Below are 16,015 nucleotides of genomic sequence, written 5' to 3'. Positions count from 1 at the left end.
CCCAGAAGTAAGCCCCCCACACCTATGAACATCTAATCTTTGACAAAGGTGCCCAGATTATTAAATGGGGAGTGAGTAGTCTTTCAGCAAATGGTGTTGGAAACAATGGGTTGAAACATGCAGAAGAATTAAACTGAACCACTATATTTCATCAGATACAAAAGTCAATTCCAAGTGGATCAAGGACTTGGATATTAGACCAGAAACTATCAAATACTTCAAGGAAAATATTGGCAGAACTCTTTTCCACATAAATTTTAAAGATATCTTCAATGAAATGAATCCAATTACAAAGAAGACTACGGCAAGCATAAACCTATAGGACTACATAAAATTAAAAAGCTTCTGCACAGCAAAAGAAACCACTACCCAAACCAAGAGATTCCTCAAAGAATGGGAGAAGATCTTTATATGCCATACATCAGACAAGAGGCTAATAACCAAAATATATAAAGAGCTGGCAAACTCAACAACAAGAAAACAAATAACCCCATCCAAAAATGGGGAGAGGACATGGACAGAATATTCACCACAGATGAGATACAAAAGACCAGAGAAACACATCAAAAAATGTTCCAAGTCTTTAATTGTCAGAGAAATGCAAATAAAAGACAACAATGAGATACCACTTCACTCCTGTGAGAATGTCATACATCAGAAAAGGTAACAACAGCAACAAATGCTGGAGAGGTTGTGGGGTCAAAGGAACCCTCCTTCACTGCTGGTAGGAATGTAAATTGGTCCAACCTCTGTGGAGAACAGTCTGGAGAACTCTCAGGAGGCTAGAAATGGACCTACCCTGTGATCCTGCAATTCCTCTCCTAGGAATATATCCTAAGGAACCCAACACACCCATCCAAAAAGATCTGTGTACACATATGTTCTTAGCCGCACAATTTGTAGTATCCTAAAGCTGGAAGCAACCCAGGTGTCCAACTGAGTGGCTGACCAAGTTGTGGTCTGTATGCACAATGGTATACTACTCAACTATAAAAAATGGTGACTTCACCATTTTCAGCCGATCTTGGATGGACCTTGAAAAATTCATGTTGGGAGTCAGGCGGTAGCGCATCGGGTTAAGCGCACATGGTGCGAAGCACAAAGACAGCTGTAACGTTCCCGGTTCAAGCCCCCAGCTCTCCACCTGCAGGGGAGTCGCCTCACAAGTGGTGAAGCAGGTCTGCAGGTGTCTATTTTTCTTTCCCCCCTCTGTCTTCCCCTCCTCTCTGGATTTCTTTCTGTCCTATCCAACAACGATGACATCAACAACTACAACAATAAAAAACCAACAATGGCAACAAAAAAGGGAATAAATAAATATTTTTTTAAAAGAAAAATTCATGTTAAGTGAAATAAGTCAGAAACAGAAGGATGAATATGGGATGATCTCACTCTCAGGCAGAAGTTGAAAAACAAGGTCAGAAGAGAAAACACAAATAGAACCTGAACTGGAATTTGTGTATTGCACCGAAGTAAAAGTCTCGGGTGGGTGGTGGGTAAAGTATAGGTCCAAGACTGATGACAGAGGACCTAGTGGGGGTTGTATTATTATATGGAAAACTGGGAAATGTTATGCATGTACAAACTATTGTATTTACTGTCAAATGTAAAACATTAATTTCCCAATAAGACATTTAAAAAATTTAAAAAATAATAATAATAAAATAGAATACATGTCCATTTCTCTTTAGTAGATACTTTTTTTTTTGCCTCCAGGATTACTGCTGGGTATTAGTGCCTGCACCAGTAATCCACTGCTCCTGGAGGCAATTTTTTCTCCTTTTGCTACCCTTGTTGTTTTATCATTGTTGTGGCTTTTATTATTGTTGCCACTGATGTTGTTGTTGTTGGACAGGACAGAGAGAAATGGAGATAGGTGGGAGACAGAGAGGGAGAGAAAAATACCTGCATACCTCTTCACCACTCGTGAAGCGACTCCCCTGCAGATGGGGAGCCGGAGCCTCAAATCGGGATCCTTATGCCGGTCCTTGCACTTTGCGCCATGTGTGCTTAACCCACTGAGCCATCACCCGACCCCCTAGTAGATACTTTTTAAGTGTTTGTACCCAAATGTCATTGTAAATGTAGACCCTGAAGCCCCCAACTTGGATCTTACTGTAAGGATAAAGGAACAATGTAGAAGGGGAACATAAATATGAAAATGTTCTGTATATTCACTTTCTAAATAGAAGTTAGCCTATTTGTCATTTTCTATCTTATGGCATGACAGGTGGAAAACTGTTAACACTGCTCAGGAGGATCTGGAATCTAATTATAAAATTAACAGATTAAAGCTCTGCCCCCATGTTGAGAAAGCAAAAGAAAGGAAACACATGAATTGACGTCTGCTTCAACTTTTGTTTTCCAGAGTGGCCAAAGCAATGAAGGTCCCTGTCTACGAGACCCCAGCTGGGTGGAGATTCTTCTCAAATCTGATGGACTCAGGGCGGTGTTCTCTGTGTGGGGAAGAGAGCTTCGGCACAGGTAGGCTTTGCTGAGTTGATATGCTGGTGAGGGGGTCTGCAGCCCTCTGTTTGAAGACCTTTGGCCCTATTTTGAATAATTCATTAGAGGTTCATCCAAAGCCAAATCAACCGATCCAATCCCAGTAATTTAGTAGAATAATGATTTACTCACCTCACCTGCCTATTTCTTCTTTATAAAAATTCCATTGCTTTAATAATATCCTATTATGGAGCCAGGGGATACAGTATCAGTGGTTCTGCAAAAGACTCTCATGCCTGAGGCTCTGAGGTCCCCAGGTTTAATCCCCAACACCACCGTAGCTTGAGCTGAGCAGTGCTCTGGTGTCTCTCCCTCTTCCTCCTCTCCTTCCCCCTCCTCTTCTCCTTTTCCCTTCTCCTCTCCCTCTTTCTTTCTCTTTCCCTCTTTCTCTGTATCTTTCATTAAAATAAAATAAATGAATAATTTAAAAATAATATTTTAATCATGTAAATTTCACACATTCCCATGTGCTTGACACAAAATTCAGCCATCATTAACTTTCCCAGTCAGTCTTGTTTTAACTGTACTGTCTTCCACACAGGGAATGCTTCTTCTTGAGAATCAGGTCATAGAGAGAATCTTCCAGCTCAAGGGCAATTGAAAAGTGTGTGTGTGTGTGTGTGTGTGTGTGTGTTCTGTATACCACTGTCAAAGCTAAAATTTTAAGAAATAATTTTCTTTCAATATTTTACATTCCTTCCTCTATAAAAAGTAAAAAGAAAGAAAAAATGGTCACCTACAGTGTTAGTGTCATGTAGGCACACAGCCTCAATGACAACCCTGATGGCAAAAATTAGGACAGTAGGGGAATCAGGTAAATAGTGTTAATACAAGCATCAACACACCTCTTGTACTGGGTCATTAGTGTGCAAGATTAAGTGAGTCTAATCATGGATTAAGCTTAATTTGCATTTTATTGTTTTTGTTATAGTCTTTAGCATACCACAGGCTTCATTTCCTTTAGAAGTGGAGGTATTTTTGCTTTCTGTAGAAATAAGAATTGGAGAAGGTCTTCAGTATTTTTATCTCCTCAAATTTCTAGTTTGTGATGCAAAACAGAGCTCTGTCTGCATGTACTTAACATACATAGGGCAGTCCCTTTAAATTAGTGTATTCACCAAGAATTAAAAAAAAATGTGAAATACCCATTCATATTTTTATTTGTTTTTTAATTTTAATTTTTATTAGTGTTTTGATATTGACTTACAAAATTATGAGATAACAAGGGTATAATTCCATACTGTTTCCACCACCAGAGTTCTGTGTCCCCACTCCCTTTACTGGAAACTGCAGTAGCTCTCCCAAGCTATCTTTATCTATCTCTATCTCTATCTCTATCTCTATCTCTCTCTCTCTCTATCTCTATCTATCTGGCTCATGCTGGTTTCATATATACTAGTTTTATACCATGTATTTACTACTATGTATAAACATTCTATGTATGTGTGTTTATATTATGTGTATACTAGGTTTCATTGTAAAACGTATTTATTGTAGGTCATGGCCAGGAATTTATGAAAAAGACTTATCTATAACAAAGGCCAGAAAACTTTTTCTGTAAAGGAATAGACAGTAAAAGCAACTTGGGCTTTACTAGAAGTCTATATAGTCTCTAAGAATTACTCACTTCCGAGGCAGACTGGGAGTATGGATCGACCAGTCAACGCCCATGTTCAGCGGGGAAGCAATTACAGAAGCCAGACCTTCCACCTTCTGCATCCCACAGTGACCTTGGGTCCATACTCCCAGAGGGATAAAGAATGGGAAAGCTATCAGGGGAGGGGATAGGATATGGAGATCTGGTGGTGGGAATTGTGTGGAGTTGTACCCCTCCTATCCTACAGTTTTGTTAATGTTTCCTTTTTAAAATAAATAAATAAAAGAATTACTCACTTCCATCATTGTAGCACCATCATAGCTAAAGATATAAACAGAAGAGTATGGTCACATTCCAGTAGAACTTCTTACAAATAGACCTAACTCCAGGTTTGGTTCATGGGCCATAGTTTGCTAAGCTCAGATGTATAGGATGGAGTAGAGGGAATTTCAGTGTACAGTACTGGGAATAAGAGTGAAGGGGGGTGGTTTTCAGAACCTTTTTCTGCCCAGCTTAGATGTTGGGACTTGACTCAGTTGCAAATAGGAGAGCAGGGAGGTCTGTTGCTGACATTTGGCAGCTAGTTTTGATTTTGTCAGTTGTGCTGATTGAAACATGTAGGCTTAGTTGGACAGGAATTTCAGTCTCTCTCTGTTCTATTTGTCTGTCATTTTCCCTTCAAGAACATAAGCAACATTTCCATGTAGAGAGCCCTGAAGATATTGCCCCTTCATCACCCATCAGCTTCAGGTGACATTAGCCTGGTTTGATGGATGAAACCCCTAATCCCAAGAAGTAGTTAAATATTTGCCCATAGCCTCAGAGTCTAGAAAAAGCCTCCTTTGAATTCAGTCACAGTTAAGTGAAATGACGGGTTTTCTGCCTTATAGCATATGCCTCTGTTCACTATACTGACCAGCCTTTCTGATGAAAGCAATGACTAATTATGTCTCTCAAACGCTCAACAGTAGATGGTTGTCACAGGTTCTGAGGAACTGGGCTGTTCAGTGTTAAAAGGGGAGAGTGGTTTCTTTCTCTCTCATACTGGGTTTTCTTTTTGTTGTTGTTGTTTTTTATTGGGGGTATTAATGGTTTACAGCCAACAAATACAATAAGAAAAATAAAATAACAGTAGTTTGTACATTTGACATTTCTCAGTTTTCCACATGACAACAATTCAATCCCCTCTAGGTCCTCTGACATCATGTTCCAGGACCTGAGTCCTCACCTCCATCCCAGAGCCCTTTACTTTGGTGCAAACTGGGCTTTCTTAATGCCAGTCTATGGTGGAGCAATAAGCAATAAGGTGCCAGGATTACCTAGAAAGCTTGATTTTTAAATTATATATATATATATATATATATAGAGAGAGAGAGAGAGAGAGAGAAAGGGAGGGGGAGGGGGAGGGTGGGAGAGGGAGAGGGAGAGAGAGAGAGAGAGAGAGAGAGAGAGAGAGAGAGAGAGAGAGAAAGAGAATAAAAAGACCATAGCACTGAAGCTTACTTCATTGTGATAGAGGTCTGGGTCACACACATGGCAAAGCAGCACACTATCCAAGTGATCTAGTTCATCAGCCCAAAACTTGCTGAAAGAAAGAAAGAAAGAAAGAAAGAAAGAAAGAAAGAAAGAAAGAAAGAAAGAAAGAAAGAAAGAAAGAAAGACTTTACTTTCCTATGCCTTCTTGAGTCCCTGTTAGCGTGAAACCAGAGAATCTCATTTCAGTAAATATCCTCAAATTCTAGTGTGTAGGTAGGAATAGGGAGCCTTAATCTATAGTGAAAACCAGCCTTTTGGGGCTGAGGAGGCAGCATAGTCGTTCTGCAAAACAACTTTCATGCCTGAGGACCTGAACTTCCAGATTCAATCCCCAGCACCACCATAAGCCAAAACTGAGCACTTCCTTGGTTTAGCGAAGAAATTATTGTTATTGTTATAAACAAAACCAAGGAGAGAAAAGAAAGTTATTATTTTGAGGTTTATTCTGAACTGTGTTTGAAATGCCATAATAGGTTTGATCATGGAAGTCTGATGATACAAGAATTTGAGGCTGACAGGCATATTCAAGACCCTCTGCCGCCATTGTAGTCAAGCCTTGTGGCTTCTCTAAATTTCACTTCTAACCTGTAAAAGTCACTCACAAATGCTTTTCATTTACCTTTGGAATGTGACTTTCAAAATCAAGTGAAATAAACAAGGAAAAAGAAAGTGAAGAGAAAGGAAAATCTTTAGTCCTGAGACAAAAGACATGTTTTTAAACCTTATCCAGACTTTACAAGTGGAGTCCTTTTTTAGTGTCCCTCAGGCATGAAGTTGGGTACCAACCAGGAATGCATGGTTTCATGCCAAGAAAGCTGGAAAGTATGAAGCTGCTTCAGGCCTGAGAATGCCAAGCTCTTTCCCCAAGATAAGCAAGATAATAGAATTTCCTTTGCTGTATTCTTGAGCTTCCAGAATTTTCCATGCTAACAAGATTGTGATAGGATGCGAGTTCTTTCCTCTGCGAAGGTCCAGGTGCTGGGTAACAGCAAACTTGTGTGTGCTGCTTTGTCACAGGACAAAGCTCATTTAAGAAGCTAGGTCATCTTTTGTGCTAGTACTAAATATCCTCTCAATTCATGGTAAGGACTTTGGAAAGCTGCTTTACAGGGCAAAAGGAGAATGTTTAATAAAGCCTCAGACTTAAATAGAAGAGAAATGTTCATCTAAATGGCATCCTGGCTACTTTTCTAAAGTTTCAAACTTTATAAAATCTTGACTTCTTCCCATACACAAAAGGAGTTGCACTGAAATCTTGACATTAAAATCTAAACTAGAAAAATTTTCCAAGGTTCTTTAGCATTAATTGGTGATTTTCTACTTTTCATCATAGTCACCAGTTTTCTATAAGGTCATATAATTTGGGAAGTGTTTGTATTGTCACATCCTAGGGCTTGTTCCTTTATAGGTAACACTAAAGAATTGTTCTAGAATATTAACCAAAGAAGAGCTCCAAAAGGCCAACAAACATTATAAAAAGATGCTCTAACTCATTGATTGTCAGAGAAATGCAAATAAAGACAATGAGATACCAGTTCATTCCTGTGAGAATGTCATACATCAGAAAAGATAGCAGCAACAAATGCTGGAGAGGTTGTGGGGACAAAGGAACCCTTCTGCACTGCTGGTGGGAATGTAAATTGGTCCAACCTTTGTGGATACCAGTCTGGAGAACTCTCAGAAGGCTAGAAATGAACCTACCCTATGATCCTGCAATTCCTCTCCTGGGTATGTATCCGAAGGAACCCAACATGCCCATCCAAAAATATTTGTGTATACCCATGTTCATAGCAGCACAATTTATAATAGCCAAAACCTGGAAGCAACCCAGGTGTCTAACAACAGATAGTGGCTGAGCAAGTTGTAGTCTGTATACACAATGGAATACTACTCAGCTATTAAAAATGGTGAATTTACCTTCTTCACCTTATTTGGATGGAGCTTGAACAAACCATGTTAAATGAGATCAGCCATAAAGAGAAGAAAAAATATGGGATGATCTCATTAATAGACAGAAGTTGAAAACCAAGAACAGAAGGGAAAACACAAAGCAGAACTTGGACTGAAGTTGATGTATTGTACCAAAGTAAAAGACTCTGGGGTGGGTGGGTGGAGAGTTCAGGGCCTGGAACATTGATGGCAGGGGTTGTTATGTGGAAAATTTAGAAATGTTATACATACAAACTGTTGCATTTTACTATTGACGGTAAACCATTAATTCCCCAATAAATAAATTTGAAAAAAAAATTGTTCTGTTTGGGTATGACTGGAAAAATTGCATGCTTGATAGCCATTTTGAGTATTACTCTTAAACTAATGTTAGCAGCTATGCAAATTTACAAAACAGCAGCAGGAAAGATAGTAATGTTTATTGCTTCCCCATAAGTACTCTCTGTTGAGTTTTTCTCAGCAGTAATAGTTGTCTTTGTAAGTGTGCACTTAGGATCTGATGAGGCACTGGCAGGCCTTTTGAATGCATCTTTCTTCTTTGGGAACTGTGCTGTTGAATATAGGTCTTCTGGCACCAGTACTGTTTGTCCATCATTGTCATGCCAACTTTTCCTAACTGTGAACTCTGGAGGATAGCCTGGTGCTGTTGATGTTGGCTATTTTTATACCTACTTAGTTGTTAACAACAATATCAACAACAGAGTGAAAGGTCCAGAGTTATGTGTGCATCCCATGCCACAGGAAGTCTTGAGTATCTTTATAATCTTTGGAAATGTGCTGAATCCCTCTGCTCACCATGCAGAAATTACTAATGTTCTAAAGACATGGCTCATGTCTGTCCGTTCATCTCTATATCTCTGGTCTATACAAACCTTGAGTATGTGTTTATAGAGGAGTAAAGGGATAAATGGGTGGAAGGGAAAGTAGAAGGAAAGAAGACAGAAGGGATAGAAGGAAGGCTGGAAGTATAGCTAGAAGGTAGATGGGTTGGAGGAAAGAAGGAATGAAGAAACAAAACTCACCAATTTTTTTCATATATATATATATGAAATTATATATACATGTATGTATATATATGTATGTATATGTATATATATTTACCATTCCTGAATGAATATATGTCTGGAATTCTGTATACTCTCTCCTCTACAGACCTTTAAGATTTTGAGGATTCATAAGAACAAAACCACACAAATTTAGATCAGTTGAAAGGGGTGAGAGGAATGCTAAGAACTGTGACAAATGGATTGGGGAGATAGCATAATGGAGATGCAAAAGGCTTTCATGCCTGAGGCTCTGAGGACCCAGGTTCAATCACCAGCATCACTATAAGGCAGAGTTGAGTAATGTTCTGGTTTAGAGAAGGAAGGAAGGAAGGAAGGAAGGAAGGAAGGAAGGAAGGAAGGAAGGAAGGAAGGAAGGAAGGATAAGAAGGAGCAAGGGAAGAAAAGAATGAATGAATTGTGGTAATATTAGAATTACATAAAAATTTTATGTTTTTATATTTTCAAGAATTATATAATTATCAGCATAAATTAATAGCTAACAGTGATTATAAGAGGACTCTCATAACCTGTGTTAACATTCTCAGCATATTTGTAATTTGTTTTATTTGTTTATCTGCTTACCCTGTATAATAGGTCACTGACAATTACTCAAAATGAGGCAGTTTCTACAGTGGGCTAGAGTCCATCTTTACTGATCTCTTGTATGTACTAAATTATCAGGATCTTTAGTGTAGACATTCTGCATCTTATTATTCTGTTTTGTTTTGTTTTTTTTGAGTGGCTTTTCCAATTTCTTGGACTTTTAATTTCCCTCAGTAGTTACACAATTCATAACACTTTCAGATCCATGTTATTAGCATATATCCTAACTCAAGACTGGGCTCACAGTAGTGCTGTTCAACAAATATTGGAGTGATTTTTAACTATTTTATTATTTTGATATCATGATGTTATGCCCTATATTTAAATAATTATGAAAGAGAGTGAAAGGGAGGGAGAGAGAATGCAAGCACTGTTCAGTTCTGGCATAAAGTGGTGCAGAGATTGAGCCTGTGACCTCTGGGTTCTCAGCCATGGAAGTGGGTGCTCTTACAGGTTGATCTCTTTCCCCAGCATGGATATTACATATTTTTATAAGGGAAGGTAAAGTTTTAGTTTATTAACTATATAGATGGCCATTAACTCTACATGTGAATGTTTGACATCTTTCCAGTTTCTAAAACAGAGAAAGAGACTCCTGTATTTGTGAATTTCAGCTTATTGAGGTTCTTTCTCTACTTGTGAGCAGTCTATATAAATTGGCTGGGCTGGAAATGTGGGGAGAGGAGGCTGTGATGACAGCATCATCCATGCCTGCAGAGAAGTTTCTCAACTGGCCTGAGCACACACGTGCAATTCAGTCTAGGCGGGGCCAGAGTGCAGCAGTGCTGTGATTGACATCCCCTTGCAGAGCTGAAATGGAAACTCCCCTGCAGACCTTCTACAAACTATCAGCCCTCTGTGCAAGGAAACAAAGCTTGCATCTTTGAGTGTGTGTGGGGGGTTATGTCTCCATAGGACAAAATCCTTTTCTTGGCCTCTTCAAAGTTCTTTCTGGTTCCAGGAGACCTTTAATTCATTCTCCAAGCTGATGAAATGTGGCATGAAGGGCCATTGTGTGACACCTCAGTGTGGAATGGAAATACAATGATGGTGATTCTGAGGTCATGTCTGTGTTCAGTTTATTCTGGAACAGTATGACCTTTAGCCAAAGAGACGAAGGGTTTTTGGTTTTTGTTTTTCCCCAGTGTCTATGAAGGGACTTTAACAACGAGACCACCCCATGATACGTAAGATGCAGCCCCTAAATGTGTGCATTGAAGCTTGCACACCTTCTTTTTGCTAGTTGCTCAGGAGCCCAACTAGAGCCAAGTATAATTACTATAGAATCTGCTGGACTCTTCAGTGGGGAGGCCTCTTCCTGGGCACAGACTCCTGGCTTACCCGTTCTGTTGCGCCAGATGCAGGGGCCTAAGAGAATTTTCCAGGGCAGCAGGGATGGAGCTGTACGGGTCTCTCTCTATGCCTGATGCTAGTGTCAAGGCAAGAGAAAACCCAGAGACTTGTCTCATGGGCAATCTGTGTATTGAACAGCAAAGCAGGGATTATAAGGGGTCACAGGAGGAAGTGACATATGTATACTATATATGGTAGGGGGGAGGGGTCACAGGAAGAAGTGACATGTGTGTACCACATATGGTAGGGAGGCAAGGATCTGGGGGAGGGTCAGGACTTTTCCAGTAATTGTTGAGCAAGAGGTTTAATCAGTTAAAGGAAGAAGAAAGCAAGGTTATCAGTAACCAGCAGCCAGAGTAGGATCCTGAGGGCAGAGAGAAGATAGATCAGATATGATCAAAGGAATGGAATGGGTGGGGAAGTAGGAGAGGGACTTTCAGGCAAAACAATGATTATGTAGATAATAAGGGAGTGGGCTATTGTGAGGCAGGGAGGCTGATAGGTGGGGCAGACTCTGGAGGCCGTGTACTTCCTTGCTCAACCTCTTGGTAGGGAGAGGCTGACAGGATTGGCCGTGCCCCTCAGGCCCTCATTTTTCAGTGGGGGGTCCTGCCAAGTTCTGCTGTGTCCTCAAAATTCCCTACAAGAATCCTTGACTATGTGCTGTAGGCCTCAAACCCACTGGAAAGACTTTAGGTTCTGCTTATGGTCTTTCAAGGAATAGGTCCTAGAGACTTGTGTTGTTCCCACCGGCATCCATCATAAAACAATGGGGTGACATACATGAGGCCAGGGCCCCCACTCTTTCTTACTTGCCTGTATGCTTATGGGAGGGAAATGCATCAGCTGATCAGCTGAGATACTGTATTGCTTTCCTGTCCTCTGGAATGACTGACTTGGCTGCTTAAGGTCATGTGTTAACAGTTATGATAAGCATTATTTATTGAGTATCTTCTATGTGACAAATACTGTGCTCAGTGCCTCCCTCTATATTAATTTTCAAAAGATGAACTAGTTAATGAGAGAGAGAGAAAGAGAGAACATGCCAGAGTATAACTCTGGCATATGTACTGCACAAGATAGAACTCAGGACAACATGCTCAAGAGTTCAATCTTTGTCTGCTGCACCACCTCCTGAACTATCCTCCCTCTTATCAACTTTTAAGTGAAGGAGATGGTTGGACTAGGGAGATAGCATAATGTTTATACAAGAGACTTTCATGCCTGAGGCTCTGAGGTCCCAGGTTGAATCCCCAGCATCATCACCAGTCAGAGATGAGCAGTGCTCTGGTTTCTTTCTTTCTGCATCTTTCACTCATTAGAAAACAAATAAATGGGGGTCAGGCAGTGGCACACCTTGTTGAGCACATATGCTACCATGCGCAGGGACCTGGGTTGTAATCCCCACTCCTCACCTGTAGGGGTGGCACTTCATAAGCAGTGAAGCCAATACTTTAGGTGTCTTTCTGTCTCTTTTCCTCCCTATCACCTCTCCTCTCTTAATTTCTATCAAATAAGGAAAAATAACCATCAAGACCAAAGTCTGAGCCCCTGTGATAGCCCTGGTGGCAATAAAAAAAAAAAAAAAAGAAAGAAAGAAAGGGAAGAAGGAAGAGAGGGAGGTGGGGAGGAAAAGAAGGAGATTAACTGGTCACCCCCAAGCTTTGAGAAACCCTCACCAATCTCCAGACTAAAAGGGCACATGGAAGTCATGATACTGAAGTTGAATTCAGTGAAAGCCCCCACTGGAGCAAGACCTGTGGCATTCATTGGACCAGACACTAGAGACCTCTTTTAAGTTCAAATTGAACAAGAAGAGGAGGAGGACAACCACCTCACTCCCATTAAGTAATCTCTCCCTACTATCAGGCTTCTCTGAATATCTTTCTTCCAGTTCAGTAGCTTTAGCTGCCTAGATGTCTGGTTGTACATGAAAATCACCCAAACAAGTTGAAAATAATAATAATGAGGCATGAGACTCAGTGCCAAAAATTTTGGTTTTATTTGTCCAGGGCAGGGTTTGAGAACTGGCATTTTTATAAGTTCCTTAGGGTTTCTAATATGTAGCCTAGGTTGAGAATCACTTACCTGTGTGCCAGCTTGAATTTAGCAGCTGGTACAAAATGATTTATATTTTCCCAATTGGCAAATTCAGATTTCCCTTATCTGAGTTTCAGCTGTGATGACTTGATCTCTTAGTACTGTGTATGATGTTTTAGTGAGTTGATTTGTCCATGCTGAGATTTCCATTTGAAGAAAATTCCTTTGAGATGATCAAGTGCTCTCTCTGAAGCCCTCTTCTTTTACAAGGACATTATGCTGATTGGTATATAGTCTGCCTAGTGTAAATATGGTTTCAAGGCTCAATCAGTGGAGGAAGAATAATGATGCTTCTGATGAGGAAGAACATCATCACTGATTGTCAGAGAAATGCAAATAAAGACAACGATGAGATACCACTTCACTCCTGTGAGAATGTCATACATTAGAAAAGGTAACAGCAACAAATGCTGGAGAGGTCTTGAGGACAAAGGAACCCTTCTGCACTGTTGGTTGGGAATGTCAGTTGGTCCAACCCCTGTGGAGAGCAGTCTGGAGAGCTCTCAGAAGGCTAGAAATGAACCTACCCCATGATCCTGCAATTCCTCTCCTGGGGATATCGCCTAAGGAACCCAGCATACCCATCCAAAAAGATTTGTGTATACCTGTGTTCTTAGCAGCAGAATTTGTAATAGCCAAAACCTGGAAGCAACCCAGGTTTCCAATAACAGATGAGTGGCTGAGCAAGTTGTGGTCTATATACACAATAGAATACTACTCAGCTATTAAAAATGGTGAATTCACCTTCTTCACCTCATTTGGATGGAGCTTGAATGAACCATGTTAAATGAGATCAGCCAGAAAGAGAAGAAAGAATATGGGATGATCTCATTATATATACAGAAGCTGAAAAATAAGATCAGAAGAGAAAACACTAAGTGGAACTTGGAATAGAGTTGGTGTGTTGCACCAAATTGAAAGACTCTGGGGTGGGTGAAGGGGAGGGTTCAGGTCATGGAACATGATGGCAGAGGACTTAGTGGGGGTTGTTTTGTTATGTGGAAAACTGGGAAATGTTATGCATGTACAAACTATCATATTTACTGTTGATTGTAAAACATTAATCACCCAATTAAAAAAAAAGAACATGGACTCTTTTTACATGTCTGCTTTTGCTGATGTGATGGTGAAGAAGAGCTGGTGTACCTGGGTGGGAATGGCCACTTCTCAGTACTGCTTAGTCAGGGTGAGCTGATTTAGGGCTGGGTTGACTGGAATGACCTCAGTGCAGGAATGCAAGGCTATTGATATGCACAGGTTTTGGGGAATTTGTACAATAACTCTTTTTAGAGGGCCAAGTGGTAGCGCACTTGGTAAAGCACACAGTATCATCTTAAGGACCAGGTTTCAAGCTCCTGGGCCCTGCCTATAAGGGAACAGCTTCATGAGCAGTGGAGTAGTACTACATCTCTCTCTCTCTCTCTTTCTCTCTCTCTCTGTCTCTGTCTCTCCTTCTCTACCCCCTCCATTTCTTCTTCTGTATGTCTCTGTCAAAAAAAAATCACTACTAGGAATGGTGGAATTATACAATCACTGAGCCCCAGCAATAACCCTGGTGACAAAACAAAACCAAGCCTCCTTCAGTGTTCTTAGATAGATAGATGGTAAGGTCTAGGTGCACCACCAGCTACGAGTCCAGAGGTAGCCAGCTTCACAAACTGTATTCAGTGCTAAAAAGAAAAGAACTATCTAAGCATGAAACAACACAGAGGAACCTTAGCTGGAGAATATAAGTCCAGATGAAAGAAGTTTACTGTAAAAAGTCATATTCATATGAGTTCAGCTATATGATAATCTAAGAAAGGCAAAAACATTCTGAAGATAGTAAAAAGAGGGGCTGGGGAAAGAGGGAGATCTAAGTAAGTTAAAACAGAAGATTTTTTTTAGGACAGTTGAGACTACTCTGTATGACACATACTAGTGAGCACATGTTTGTCAAAAAAAAAAAAGAAGGAACAATACCAGAAGTGGAAACTAATCATGAACTTTAGGGAGTAATGTGGTGTCTGTGTGGGTTCATCAGTTATAGCAAATGTTCTGCTTTGGTGGAGGGAGGAGGGGCTGTAGATAGTGGAGGAGGGTGTATATTTTGTTTGGGCAAAGAGAATATATGGGAACTCTCCACTTCTTATTTGATTTTACTGTGAAGCTAAGAAATAAAACTGCCTTCAAAATAAGATATATTCAAAATTATCCCAGTAGTAAAATGAATAACTTTTATTGTGGAAAATTTTTTTCTGGAATCTAGTTTTCTAAAGATGGAGCAGATGTGAATATGCAAAAAGACAAAGTATTAATAAAAAGTCTTTTGTATTTTCTCTCTCCAAAACAACTATTCAGCTGTTCAGAGTGTTGGGGTTTCACCTGGGAAGAAAGTGGGTGAAACAGGTTGCGTCAACTTCTCGTCAAATTGGTCAGTAGACCTGGTCCAGGACTATTGACAGCATCTACTACTTGTTTGGCTTGTGAGGTGCCTACCCCAGCCCCTCGTACTGTGTCCCTGGACTCAGTGTTGACAGCTCAGCAGTGCATCTCTTTCTTTATTTCTTGTCAGGTGCGGAAGCCAGATGCAACATCTCTGGCTCTTCCCCCAGTCCACCTTTGATAATTTCACAGTTTCCAAGTGGAATCCCACTTTACAGTCTTTGGCTATAGTAAGATTAAATATTTATTCGAATGCACATCTACCAGGAATATTTTATTGTATTTTCATTATTTGTGTCCTCATACACAGTTTTTTATTAGGGTTTTTCTTCTGCTTTCTTTATTTTTGGTTGTTTACAAAAACTTGTTTTGGCAGCTTAGAAGTTGGCACAGTGTCTAGAGTGCAGGAATTGCATGTCTGAGGCCCCAGGTTCCATCAACAGAACTTCCTATGCCAGAGTGATGCTCTGGTTTTCATAGAGAAATCTTGAAAAATGGTGTTGACAAAATAACTCACTTGGATCAGGCTTGCATTGCTGTGCACACAACCCAGGTTTAAATTTGGTTCCTAAGACAAGCTGAAGATATGGATCAACCTGCCAATGCCCATGTTCAGCAGAGAAGCAATTAAAGAAGTCAGACCTGCCACCTGCCACCCTAACCCCTAACCCCTAACTCTAATGATCCTGGGTCCATGCTCCCAGAGGGATAAAGAATAGGAAAGCTTTCAAGGGGGGGGGGGATGGAATATAGAACTCTCGTAGTGGGAATTGTGTGGAATTTTACCCCTCTTATCCTATGGTTTTGTTAATATTTTTATTATAGAAATAAATTTTTTTTTAAAAAATTGGTCCCTGCCACTTTGGGGAAACCTTCAATGCTATGGTGTCTTTTTCTTTCT

General features: G+C 40.2%; 1 protein-coding gene across 1 annotated transcript in view; it reads left to right on the top strand.

The window, feature by feature from the left end:
• PGM5 (phosphoglucomutase 5) overlaps positions 1–16,015 on the top strand; it is a 231,947-nt gene that overhangs the window by 145,251 nt on the left and 70,681 nt on the right. Inside the window, exon 7 of the mRNA XM_007528451.3 lies at positions 2,369–2,484. Coding sequence (XP_007528513.1) covers positions 2,369–2,484 — 116 coding nt within the window. The remainder of the gene's footprint in view (positions 1–2,368; positions 2,485–16,015) is intronic.

This window comes from Erinaceus europaeus, chromosome 10, assembly GCF_950295315.1.
Source record: "Erinaceus europaeus chromosome 10, mEriEur2.1, whole genome shotgun sequence".
Lineage (NCBI taxonomy): Eukaryota > Metazoa > Chordata > Mammalia > Eulipotyphla > Erinaceidae > Erinaceus > Erinaceus europaeus.
This window is presented reverse-complemented; position numbering and strand designations above follow the sequence as displayed.